The 13444-nt window shown below is 36.9% G+C and overlaps 1 protein-coding gene across 1 annotated transcript; it reads right to left on the reverse strand.

Annotated features, from left to right (window-relative positions):
* Positions 1 to 4859: 4859 nt before the first annotated feature.
* Positions 4860 to 6803, reverse strand: LOC109166671 (protein FAR1-RELATED SEQUENCE 5-like). Its single transcript, XM_019315558.1, has 4 exons — positions 6787 to 6803; positions 6005 to 6379; positions 5132 to 5792; positions 4860 to 4889 (listed from the first exon to the last, which is right to left on the reverse strand). The coding sequence occupies exons 1-4, from the start codon at positions 6801 to 6803 to the stop codon at positions 4860 to 4862; spliced, it is 1083 nt and encodes a 360-aa protein (XP_019171103.1).
* Positions 6804 to 13444: the final 6641 nt, after the last annotated feature.

A 13444-nucleotide genomic window follows, 5' to 3' on the forward strand; every position in this document is an offset into this window, starting at 1 on the left:
GGGTGGTGATGCGCGACATGTTGTTGGTGGACCTGCTGTTGTAGCTCCGGCGAAGGTAATATGCTATGTTATATAAAGTGGAAGTGCATGGTGTGAGATTGGGTTATGGTTTGTGCCTTTGGGGTTTATTTACGTATGCATAGTTTTGTTGCTCCTGGAGTACATTTTATCGTCTGTGCGTTTTGTGTAGTCAGTTTGTGCATGTTTGAGCGTATATGCAACTCAGCGTGTGCAAACTGCTTTTCCTGGTGGTATGCATTTCTAGAATGTGCATTTTATATTGGTTTGTTATTATTTGGCTGCCAGGTTTTGATTTCATTTTTCTGTGGTGGTGCATACAAATCTGTGGCGGCCTTTAAATAATATGCATTTTATATATCTCAATTGCTTAACAATGTTTACTTGTATTTCATTATAATTTACTTTTTGTTTGCTTTGTCAGTTCTTATTTTAATCTGTAAGTTATCATATGATTTGTAATAATCTGTAGTGTCAATTTATGTGGACATTTTTTGTGGTATTGAATTAGTAGGATTTGCATTTTATCGATCATCTTAACAAAAAATGAGATTAGTTTTTTTTTTTTTTATTCCACTGTTTGTGCTTTTTTGTGCATTATGCGTGTGCATAGTGTTGTTACCGATGGCATTCATTTCCTACTCTGTGCGTACTAGGGGTCCAGTATGTGCATGCTATGTGCATATACGCCTTTCAGAGTGTGCATTTGGCATTTATGGTTGAATGTTTCAAGTATGTGCATATTACATGTGCGTTGTTATTATGTTGCTGCCAATTTTTGCTTTCATTTATTTGTGTGGGTGCGTATAAATTAGTGGCAGCGTAAAAATAGTATGCTTTTTATATTTCTCATGTCGTTAGCAATGTGTATTTGTTTCTCATTGTAATTTCACTTTAGTTCGATTTTTCATTCATTTTTACATTTCATATTTTAGCCTGTAACTAATAATATGCTTTGTAATAATGTGTAGTAGCAGCTTATATGCGCACGATTTGTGCGTTTAGGGAATTATGTTTGTGCATATTACTGTTGTGGATTTTCTTCTTTTTTCCTAGCCGGGTTGTTTAAGTATTTTGTATCGTAACATTGTAAAGCATTCCTCAAATTTTTGCTGACAAGACTGACGTGTTAGCTGGAGCGTTGGATGACATGCTTCAGTTTATGGAGCAGCATCAGGAGCACTACGTTGGTTCGGAGGGTTTTGTTAGGGTGTTAGCTGGGGCACGTAGATTGAGTACGGTGGCAGAACAATATGGATGTTACGGGGGTGGGGCATCAGTGGATGCGGCAGCGACTGCGTCACTCAGTGACGATGAGATATGGAGAAACCTGGTGAATTTGGATGCTGTTGATGAGTGCGTTATTGCCGCCCAGCAGAACAGAGTAGGTGGCGATATCCCTTTGTCAAATACTGATGTTGACCAGCAACAAGGTTGTGTCAGTGTGGGTGTTGAGGTGGGGCGTAGCAATGACATGGCTGTAGATGCACCGCTCGGTGGGTCTCTTGGTGTGGGCGGTCCAGATGGAGTAAGTATGCTTGTATACCGGCGCAAGAAAGCTAGGCGTACTTAGGGTTTCTGTGGTGGCTTTAATATGTACATTTTTTGTTATCTTTAGTTGCTAACTTGTTCTAATCTTTTTGCTCAATTTTTATGATGGCACGCACGGATGTGGTTGTATTGGTGGCTCAGTATGTTTCTGGTGTTGGTTCCCGTGTATTTTTTGTTATGGCCACTGCTTTGTTCAGTTTCAGGGTGTACATGATGCTATGTATAACATTTTGTACTATGTTATCGGTATGCACTGACGTATGTTTCTTTGTAATTTCACATTGGTGTTTTATATGATTGTTTACTTACATTCCTTAGGGTGGCGAAGGTAATGACCCGTTCAGTGTTGGTTTGTCTCAAGATCTGCCTACCCAATGTTGGGTGGTGGTGGACGCGATTGCCCGTGAATATGCCCTATGTACTCCTAATGTTATGCCGCGGGACTGTTTATCGGCCCCACGTGTTGCAGTAAGTATGCTTGTATACTCCCCATCATTTTTCATAATCATACAAACTGCCAATGGTTGTAAGTTTCTGCCTTGTGCATCACTTTCTCTGTGCGTGTGCGTGTGCGCCGCTTCGGATGTCCCTGTGCTTGGCCGCTGCATTCGATGAGCCATATGCATGGTCTTAAGTAATACACCTGTTAGGCCTTGCCAGTCGTGGTTACTGGTTTTACATGTGTGTTTAGCATTGTTTAGTCATGTTACTATGTCATGCGCGGCCACTATGTTGGGCGGGAATTTTACTTGATAGGTGTGTGCGTTTACCTCCATAGCCACTGCTATGTTCATTTGTTACGTTATATCACATCTTACTTCCATTATATAGGTTGATCCTGACATTCCGTCGTTCAATCTCGGGTTGACTCAAGATCTCCCTACCCAATGCTTGGCTGCTGTGGATGCCATTGCCCATGACCATGACGTTCGTTCCCCAAATATCACGCATCGCGATTTTTCGTCGGCCCCTTGCGATGTAGTAAGTTTGCTTCGATTCGTTCCTTTCATTCTTTAACATCATACCATCTTCTGGTGACTGGATTGCTAATGACGTGTCTGTCACATTTTGCCAGTGCGTGTTCAGTGTAAAATTATGCCTTGTGCGATTCTGATATTCGGTCTGTGCGTTGTACTGTTAGGTGGTGTTGCAACTAATTTCTTTACAATTGTTCGGTCTGTGTGTTGTACTGTTAGGTGGTGTTGCAACTAATTTCTTTACAATTGTGTCCGTCATATGCTTTCAATTCACTTTGTAGGTAAATCCACCCCACGAGCAATTCTCTGCGGCTCGTGCAACTGCCTCTCTTGGTCATGATGGCCAATGTTGGGGAGTCCCCAAACGGGGGCTCAATTCACATGTTACTCCTGATGAGGTGTTATACGCATTTTCAGAACTTGTTAACATAGTGGTTTTGCCATTTTCAAACATTATTTTCCATGTTTACTGTCTGTTAACTCTGTGTTGCAGGGACTTCTTCCAGCACCGCCCCCCTCTAGTGGGAATAATAATCCACCGCAGTGTCTTGCGCCCTCTAAGCGTTTGCGTCCAGCTTTCAGGAATGTTTGTGCGTTGCGTACGCTAGATATGAATTCCTATGCACCACGGACACGCGCACTCGCTGTGAACATGCAACCTGTGCACAAGCCTGCTCATCAAGAAGTTTATGACTAGATTGCTAGATCCGTTACTTCTGACATGTATAAACCTCCATTCGCTAGATATGTTATCAATCGAATTTTGCGTTTTCACTGGTTTTTTTTTTTTTTTTTTTTTTTTTTTGTGGTAGGAATGTGGAGTTGTTTAATTATTGTGATCGGTCAGCATGTCGGGCAGATTTTGTTTCACTAGATTATTCTTGTCACCTGCAACAACGGTTGTTTTCCCTATCTCAATTTTTACAATTTTATTTCACTTTCTCGGTTTCAAACTTACGGTTTCGTTTGCAATTGTGTTGTAGTTGTATACTGTTGTTGATGTGTCGGGGCTACGTGGTCGTCGGTTGCAGTTGTTTATAGAGAGTATGGAGCAAGAGTTGAAGTTGTCTACGTATAGTGCATGGGATCAACTTGACATGGTGCTTGTCATATTTGAATTTAATTTTTGTGATTAAATTGTCTTATTGTTTTTTTTTTCCATGCAGTTGCTTTTCCCTATACTTCAAGCGGCTCACTACTATGTTATTGTAGTTGATCTGAGACGCATGAGATTTGATGTTATTGATAATTCCTCGGCGGGGGATGTCTCTCTTGTTAAATATGGGGACACATCCATGGTGCTGGTATGCTGTGAATTGTTTTCTCCACTTCATTTTTGGTTAATACGTACTTGTCCCACATTAATTCGTATGCCTTATTACGATATTTGTTGGTCTTTGTAGCAAGATTTGTTGTCTGTTTTTTTAGGATGTTTGGGTCGTACCATTATTTGTCAAGGTTTCAAAGCTGATCTCTCGTCGGGTTCGTATTCCATGGCGCGACGTGAAGAACAAGGTGGATTGTGGTGTGTTTTCCATGCGTCGCATGGAATCGTTTGTTGGCCAGTCATACGCTTCATGGGACTGCGGGCTCCGTAGAGGTGATGCCCGCGCATTGGTTGAATTACGTGTACGCTACTTGTATGAAATTTTGATGTTCCATGGCAACACTCATCGGATTTCGAATGTCAACTGCTTTGGGGGGTCAAGTGCTGCTTCTTGTTGAAGAATTTTATTTTATACACCAATTACAACAATCTTACCATGTTTAAAATGCTACTCATTGAAGACTTATATGTTATACAGCAATTAAAACAATTGTTCCATGTTTAAAATACACTTATCTATTTATCGAATGATTTTTGTTTTCCCAAAAACATAATGCACGTTGTAGTTGTCACCCATATTTGTTAAAAGGCTCCAGTCTCATATTGTTTTGGTCACGTTGTGTTTGTTAATTGTCTCGGCGTATGAGTGTGCGTTTCTGGCTTTTGTCGTGCGTTAAAGTTCGTGGCAGTTGCGTTCTTGTGTACTGGTTTGTGCATCATGTGGGCACCTAAGTGTATGCGTTGTAGACCTTGTTATTTTGTATTTTTTACTCCATATTCTGTACTACAACCCATGCAGCGTGTTTTCCTTTAGTTTAATAATTCCGTTCCACGGTCTGTGCGTATACGACGATATGCGTGTGCAAAACACTGGAGCGTGTAATTCTACTTCGCGCGCAGTATGAATTTTTCTAAACTAAGGGCTAGTTACCTACTTTACACGTATATAGGATAAAATTTATTCATTTAAAGTGCATAACATTACATCAGTTCGCCATAATAGCATAAAAGGAATCCTATAAAACACCATTGCAGTCTTCATTATTTAGGGATGAGTTATTTTAGGTACGTGTGCTTTCACGGTATGATAACGAGTCCTACTTTTGCGTGCAGCTTCGCCTGTTGTGCCCTGTCGCCAATCCACATGTTTTACACGTACGCTTTTTCTCACCGTGCTCTTTCATTGCTATTTCCTTAGCTGATCGCATTCGTTTGCCCGAGCCTTTGGTGTTTGTCATTGGTGGGGGTGCACTATTACCGTCTCAGGTGCTGGAATTCCACAGTATGACTCAATAATATCTTGTTTCCCTTTGTTCGCAGCCCCATGTCCTTCTTCGTCCTCACCCCAGGTCGTTTTGAACTCATCCAGCACATGCTCGATCTCTTGCATTCTCACCACGTTTCCTTGGGCCATGCCTAAACACCCGTAGAATTTGTTTATTACATTACTCTCCTCTTTGTTCCCGGTTGGTGCATATTTGCCTTGCTCTCTACCCTCATTCCCGATATCACCCGTTGTTTTTGGTATTGCGGTTCGGGTCCATCTTGGGGTGATATGTTGCGGAGGTATGTGATCAATCCTTTCATCCATGAATACTGCAAAAGCATGCCTGCATAGCAGCCCGACCCTTTTGTACATACGGCATGCGCAAGTTGTTGTCATGCTCCCATTTTCGACATGGATTGTGTTTCGCACCCCAAACTCATCTTCAACCACATATGTATTCACCGTCTCACCATGGGTGATTGTGCGGACTCGGCATGAAAAGCATCCGGCACATATTTCATCTTGAACCTCGTAAAACACAGTCAGTGTATACAAAGATGCTGTTTCTTGCTCTATACGGAGTTGGGTCTTCAGAGGTGGGGTGTGGCCGTTGCAAGCCGCGCTTAGTTCAGTCTGTTTCAATCGCTGCTTTCTGATAGCACTCTCAAACCGGTTGAAAAATTCCCCAAGGCATAAGTGCTTGTCAGTGTTGCTCCTGAATATTCTATTTTCAGCTTCGGAGCGGGATGTCGTGCGTAGTAACCCCCCCCCCCCCCCATAAACACATCTTCTAAATGTGCAGGTACCCACAACGCACGCTCTTCATACATACGTTTAAACCACACATTCTCTTGTAACCCATACTTTTCAATAACTCCGTTCCATGCAATCTCAAAATATTCGGACGTCGAGCTGTCGTTCCACACCACTGAATTTAGCTCCCGCCGGAACTCCTCATTCTTCGCCAGCTCACTACTAACTTTATCACCTACCTTTGTCATTATATGCCACATGCAGTAACGATGGCGTGTCTCGGGAAACTCTTTCGCAATCGCCACCTTCATAGCTGGGTCTTGATCCGTTACTGTTATAGCCGGTGTGCTACCCATTGTCTTTTTGAAATTGTTAAGGGCCCAACGGTACGATTCTACATCTTCCCTTGCAATCAGTGCTGCTGCAAATGTCACGCATTTCTTATGATTGTCTATACCTGTGAATGGCACAAACACGAGCCCGTACCTGTCAAACCATTCAGACAAGTTAATACAAGTTACGCTTTGGGTGCCGGATTACGTATAATTACAACAAACACATCAGGATTTTGCACACACTACTATACGGGTATGCACAATCGACTAGAAGACACATGCACAGGCCGAATTAATATCCGCCTCTTGCACAGACTAGTACATTACCCATGCACAGGCCTAATTATTCTCCTCCTAAATGCACAAACCTACTCCTTTAACGCACATACTTATACACACATGTTTAATAACAATGCCCACATCAGGAATTCGCACACGCTACTGTATGGGTACACATGTTAATCCCCTACCATGCACAAACCTATACCTAGTATGCATATACGATCCAACACATAATTAACAAGCAGTTACAATCTTCGTTATTTTAATCTATAATACCTGTTCGTCTTGTACATAGCATCGAAAGAGACAACATCACCGAAAGCACTGTATTGCTTCCGTGCCACACCATCCGCCCAGAAAACTCAAGCCAATTGGTCGTTCTCATTTGCTTCATACTCAAAATACATATCGCTATAGTCAAATTTGATATCAAGGTAGTTGGATACTACCATTTGTACATCTCCACCTTTCATGTATGCCAAAATTTCCCTCCTGTAATTCTTGAAGTCTAACTGTGTTGCTCCCACATTTTCAACTCCACCCACCATCTCTGCGTATATGTCAAAGCTCTTGGTCGCCCCAACATTAGCTTTTGAACAGTTGGTAATGAATAGTTGATGGCCAATATCTAATTTCCTATTGACTTTTAAGAAAGGTTTGAAATTGTCATCGCACAAACAGTGTGTGTGGGCCTCTATAAATGTCGTCACTTCGTACCTCTCGACTTTGTCTCTTTTGAATACAATCCTCACCATGCACCCAACTCTGTTGGAGGTGCGTCGATGCTTGGTCTTCTTTGTCTGTTCTAGATTTGAGGTTTCTGCACATGTACTTTGCTTAAAACCTTCCCGTGAACAAACCAACTTCTTTTTCAAGATAGCCCCGTATCTATTCTTTTTGTCCGAATTGCGCCGAACGTCAAAACCAGCGATAGACGCGTACTTATTGTAGAATTCAATGCCTTCTTCTACTGTGGTAAAGAATTGCCCTTCAAATGGTTTCACCGATGGGTCGCATTCCGTTAACCATAACTTAGTACAGTTAGGAGTAACATCCATAACGCAGTGTTGGCCCTCAATGTCTTGGTCCATTGTTGGTGCACCTGTCAAGCACATAGGTCTCGTTATCAGTTTAATATTATACTATAATTTTTGCCGCTCTGTGCAGATTTGGTTTATCAACATTGTATTCTGATCAGCGAAACGCACACGCCTTCATAACCACAACGCACAGCACAACATGCTTTTTGCACAGGCAGCCGGACTAATTAACACAAACCACTACTGTTTCTAGCCATTCTACCCCCATCAGACCTATTGCACATTGCCTACCGCAACAATTTCACATTCCCATTCGGTACGATCGTTGCAACATTTCTAAACATATATCACAATCACTTTAACGTCGCCATATGCACATGCCTAAGCTATAACATGCACTGACTACACTCAATACACCTAATATAACACACACAATTGCTTCGGCCACCCACCAAACTTATCATAACTAACACTATCTCTCACATTTGCACCCCTAAGAAGACTATCGTGCACATCCCATTTCATTTACTTCGTCATACGTAGCTTGTTGAGTAGCTAGGTTAAAAAAAACTGTCTAATGCACATTTCATAACATAGTTACGCACATACCTGTGTTGCTAGACGACATCGTGCTCCTGCCCCCTTGTTCGTTGGTACACTGCCGTCTCCTTCACGCCGGACTAAGTTTCAACACATGTTGATAAATAAGTCTTATGATTTATTTCCAATCCTAATCACCATAATATATTCCAATTGATTCCAAATCAATTACATCCATAAATAACCCACTACATCCAATTGTTCTTATTTACTTGAAGATCATAATATAATCTCATCCATTGATGGGGAATGTATCAATGGTTATTATGTGACCTTACCATTTCATTTATAATGCAGGTTGCACATATACTATTATTTTTAAAAAATTAATATAACTAAGATTTTTATATTTAATTTTAATATTAGGCATATATTTTTTGCGCATCGCGCATATAAAATACTAGTATATGTAACGCGAGGAGAGTATTGAAAGTAGAAAATGAATTCAATATATTGATGCTGATAAGAGGTGCCTAATACAAATGATATTAAAACCTATTTATAGATATGAAAGGGCAGCAATTTACGGTAAGCATTTGAAGAGAGGTGAAGACATGGTTGAGTGGGGACACGTGCAAGCATTGCAATGTTGAAGACAAAACCGTGGTCTGAAGTATTGAAGCTGATTATATTTTAATCATTTTCTAACACCCAGACAAGACAGAACACTATCTCAGTATCTGGCAATGGCAGCAGAGAACGTGGGTGCGGATATGTCCGGCCACCCTGAGAATTGCATAGCCAACGTGGGTGCGGATTTGTTTCGTCGTTAGTAAGGATCACCTTGGAGTGCGGCTTGGGCTATTATGTTTTATGCTGTTTGATTTTGATTATGAATGGCTAAATCAGTTAAATCTGTGATGGAGCCATGGAGGATGTGTATCCTGACAAATTTCTCAAGCTAATTTAAATTTCTCAGGATGCATGTGATTGCATTTTGTAATATGATTTAAAATTTCAATTATCTTCAGTTTATCAGTTTCAGCTGCAGCAGCATACATGTTGTCAATTATCATCAGAAGATCGAGAATACTACTTATTCTGTCTAGGCTGAAAACAAGCTAATGCGTTATGTTACACCTGAAGAATTTGTGTCTCACCTCTTAATCCATTCCATCCTTAGCCTTGTTTGTTTTTTATGAAAACCTAACCTCAATCTCCAAAAGCTTAAAGCTTTTTACTTCCCCCACTGCATACATTCAAGTCTTTACTTTAGTGGTCAGGGAAACCATACTCTTGCCATATTGTTCATTAATCCCTACACACTCTAATCTAAATTCTTTTTGTTGTTGGACAGCTTCTAGAGTCTAAAACAATTGGAACTCATGCCAAGTTATGTAACAGGCTAGATGATACATAATGTGGTTGTTTTATACTTTTATTCACTAACAAGTGCTTCCAATTTCAAACCACTACTACACAAAAAGGGTTTTAAATTCGGTTATCTTTCGACGTCGTCCTTCGAGATGTAGTACATAAATGATACGACGTCGGTTGTTGTATATTTTTTTAAAATTAAAAAATTAACTTATGACATCGGCTATTTGTGTTGTTTTAAAAAAAAAAAATTAATATACGACGTCCAATTCACACCCTAATATTAACTTGCAAGGTGAACACGGTTCCACAATGTCAAAAGGCTCTTATTTAAGAAAAATCTTATCTTAATGACTTCTTATTTTAGTTTTTTTTTTAAATTTTTTTTTTAATTTATTAGGGGGTTTGGGAAAGATTAACCCAAAATGTATATGTGTTGTTTTAGTTTTTAGCAGTTTGGAGCAAATTGCTAAGTTATTAAATAATATTTTTCGTGTTTTGATTAAATATAAAATGTTAAACTGGTGAATTTTTTAAAATTTTGGCAAATTACAACAACAACAATAATAATAATCCAAACAAAATTATATATAAAATAAAATAAATTTTTTTTTTTTAAACAAGAGGGCTCCCTTTGTAAATGATGTGGGATCATTTTGATCCTACATTGAAAATGTTTGAAAAGAAAGAGCTCCTCTATATAAGAGGAGCATTTGCTCCTCTTACAAACATAATTTCTTGCCCATCAATGTGGGCAAGTATTGACAAGTCTACCTGCACGGGCTTAGCTCAATAGTTTAGTGGGCAGTATTTGGGGTAAGAGACTAAGGTTCGAACCTCGGCAGTGGCAGTGTGAGAATTATGTCTAAAGTGGACAGATTCCTTATGTGCACCGACATTTGGCCCTGCCCTCTAACCCATTGAGTCACCCCCTTATTTATATTCGCCTTATCTTTGTCTTCTTATTTTAGTTTTGTTTATTTATTTATTATTAGTGGGGGTTGTGAAAGATTAACCCAAAATGTATGTGTTGTATTAGTTTTTAACAGTTTGGAGCAAATTACTGAGTTATTATGTAATATATTTTTGGTGTTTTGATTAAAGTTAAAATGTTAAAATGACGAATTTATTAAAATTTTGGTGAATTTATCAATAATAATAATAATAATAATAATAATAATAATAATAATAATAATAATAATAATAATATAATAATAATAATAATAATATAATAATAATAATAATAATAATAATAATAATAATAATAATAATCCGAACAAAACGATATACAAAATAAAATAAAAAAAATAAGAAGAAAACAAAAGGGAGCCACGGGCTCTCGTTGTAAATGATGTAGGATCATTTTGATCTCACATTGAAAATTTAGAAAGAAGCTCTTCTATATAAGAGCCTAAAAGAAGATGCTCCTCTTACAAACATAATTGATTGCCCATTAGTATTGAGAAGTATTTTGTTTTTTGTTTTTTGTTTTTTTTTTTTTTTTTTTTTTTTTTTTTTTGGATTGCCCATCAGTGTAGACAAGTATTGAGAAGTCCAAAGTCACTTTTTGTTTTTTGTTTTTTGTTTTTTTTTTTTTTGTTTTTTTTTGTATTTTTTTTTTGTATTTTGTTTTTCTTTTTGTATTTTTTTGTTTAGAAGTAAAAGAAAATTAAATGAAAATATTTCAATAATAATATTTTACATCATCTAATAGTAAATGCATATTTTTAAAAATAGTAAAGGTAAATTGAAAATGGAAAGAAAAAATATTTTATTAATAATATTCTACATCATCAAATTAAAATAGACGTAAATTAGGTAAAAATATAAATGCATCTATATTCTAATTGACTAATTGACTGAAAATAAAAAAGAATAATTGACTGAAAATGAATCTAATATTACTAATTGACTGAAAATATAAAAGAAAATTAATATTAATAATTGACTGCAAATAAAAAATGATCCATAATTGACTAAAAAAAAAAAGAAATGGTTAGATCATTGCATTTTAATTAAAAATGGAATGGAAATTAAAAATTGGAGGAAAATATTTCAATAATAATATTCAACATTATCAATAGTAAATGCATATTTTAAACAATAGTAAAGGTAAATTAAAAATGGAACGAAAATATTTCAATAATAATATCTACATCATCAATTAAAAATGGAACGAAAATTAGGTAAAAATATCACTGCATTTGATATTTTAATTGACTAATTGGCTGAAAATAAAAAAGAATAATTGGTTGAAAATGAATTTGTTATTACTAATTGACTGAAAATATAAAAGGATAACTAATTGAGTGATATTATACCATTATATATTTTCAGCAACCCGTCCTGATGGATTGAAGGTGTTAGCTCTAGACGAAGATGAACAAGATTGTGTTGCCACTACCAATGTCGTCTACAAAGAGGTTTCAATAATGTGTAAATATAATCGGTGATATTAATTTTTTTTTTAAATGAAAAAATTGCTATATATCTAGACAAAAAATATATCTTCCATACAAATGAATAATGCTAGCAATTCATTTCTATAACTGAGTTGTTAGAGAATGAGCACATTTGCCTAATTTATAAAAGGGAAAATGGGGGAAAATGACACTTTTCCCCCTAAGTTATATACTTATAGCATTCCCCCCCCCCCCCCCCCCCCCCCCTCAATTATTTATGTAAGCTCATTAGCCTCCTCAATTATTTTAAAAGTGGTGGTTTTTCCCCCTGATATATTAAATTGACATTTCTACCCTTAAAGTAAACATTTTATTTATTTTACTTCTCCAACAAATTATTGTGTATATGTAGCAATGACCACGGTTCGGTTCGAACTGAATCAGACACTATAGCAATCGAATTAAAAGTTTTTGGTTATGATTCAGATCTAGAACCCAATATTTGAATTTCAATTTATTAAATTTATGAACCAAAAAAACTGGATCATGAACCGTGAACCGGCGGTTCTGGATCCGGTTCGCGATTTTGAACCGTCTTTATTTTAAAATTTTATTTTATTTTTTATTTTAAAATAGTCTAAATTCAACAATAAATGTATTTTATTTTTTCAGTTCGGAACATGAACCGGCCATTCCGGTTTGTGATTTTAATAAACTATAAATATCACGTTTTGATTCTAAATTGTAATTGGAATATTTTGGTTTGGTTGCTATAGTATCTGTTTGGTTTGAACCAAATTATAGTAATAATTTGTTAGAGAAGAAAAATAAATGAAATATTTATTTTAAATATTTATTTTAAGGGTAAATATGTCCATTTAACATTTTAGGGGAAAAAGAGCCACTTAAATAATTCAGGGAGGGGGGGGGGGGGGGTGGAAGTGCTATAAGTATATAACTCAGGGGGAAAAAGTGACATTTTCCCTTTATAAAAATACTAAACAATGGTAAATAAAATCTTCAAAGTTATAGCACCGCATACGTACATCTAGACATTAGCTATTAATTTGAGCAATTATTTGCACAAATTCAAACAATGATAACATCAAAAATATATAAACGATCCAAATCATATCTTTAATTGCACTATATAATAATTGATGTTTTATTTTAAATAATTATATATCAATTCATATATTCTTAATGTATTACAACAAATCCATTCCGTGCATCGCACGGGTACAAATACTAGTTATTCATAAAAGTATAAATAGCGACGATATTTAATATAATCGTCACAAAATGTGATGTTTACCGATGTTTTTTTATAGTGTCGCTATGCTTTCCATAATAATATACACCGGTGAGAGAATTTTAAACACATAAAAATCACGATCTGGTTGATTTGAAATCATTGTTAAGCCATCCGAATAATATAGTCATAGTCTAATATGGATAATATAGTTCTAGTCTAATATGGATAATAGAGTCCTAATACTCCCCTCAAGCACAAGGTTGGTCAGCCAAAACATTGAGCTTGCAACGGAGTAAATTAAAACGTACAAACGAAAGAGA

Source organism: Ipomoea nil, unplaced genomic scaffold (assembly GCF_001879475.1).
Source record: "Ipomoea nil cultivar Tokyo-kokei standard unplaced genomic scaffold, Asagao_1.1 scaffold3104, whole genome shotgun sequence".
Classification (NCBI taxonomy): domain Eukaryota; kingdom Viridiplantae; phylum Streptophyta; class Magnoliopsida; order Solanales; family Convolvulaceae; genus Ipomoea; species Ipomoea nil.

Excerpts from the sequence above, each read along its gene's own strand:
- LOC109166671 (XM_019315558.1), bottom strand. Across the intron at positions 5,793-6,004 it reads TGGAACGGAGTTATTGAAAA|AAAGCAGCGATTGAAACAGA; the intron begins GTATGGGTTACA and ends GAGTGCTATCAG. Across the intron at positions 4,890-5,131 it reads GAATTCCAGCACCTGAGACG|GATTCCTTTTATGCTATTAT; the intron begins GTAATAGTGCAC and ends GGTGTTTTATAG.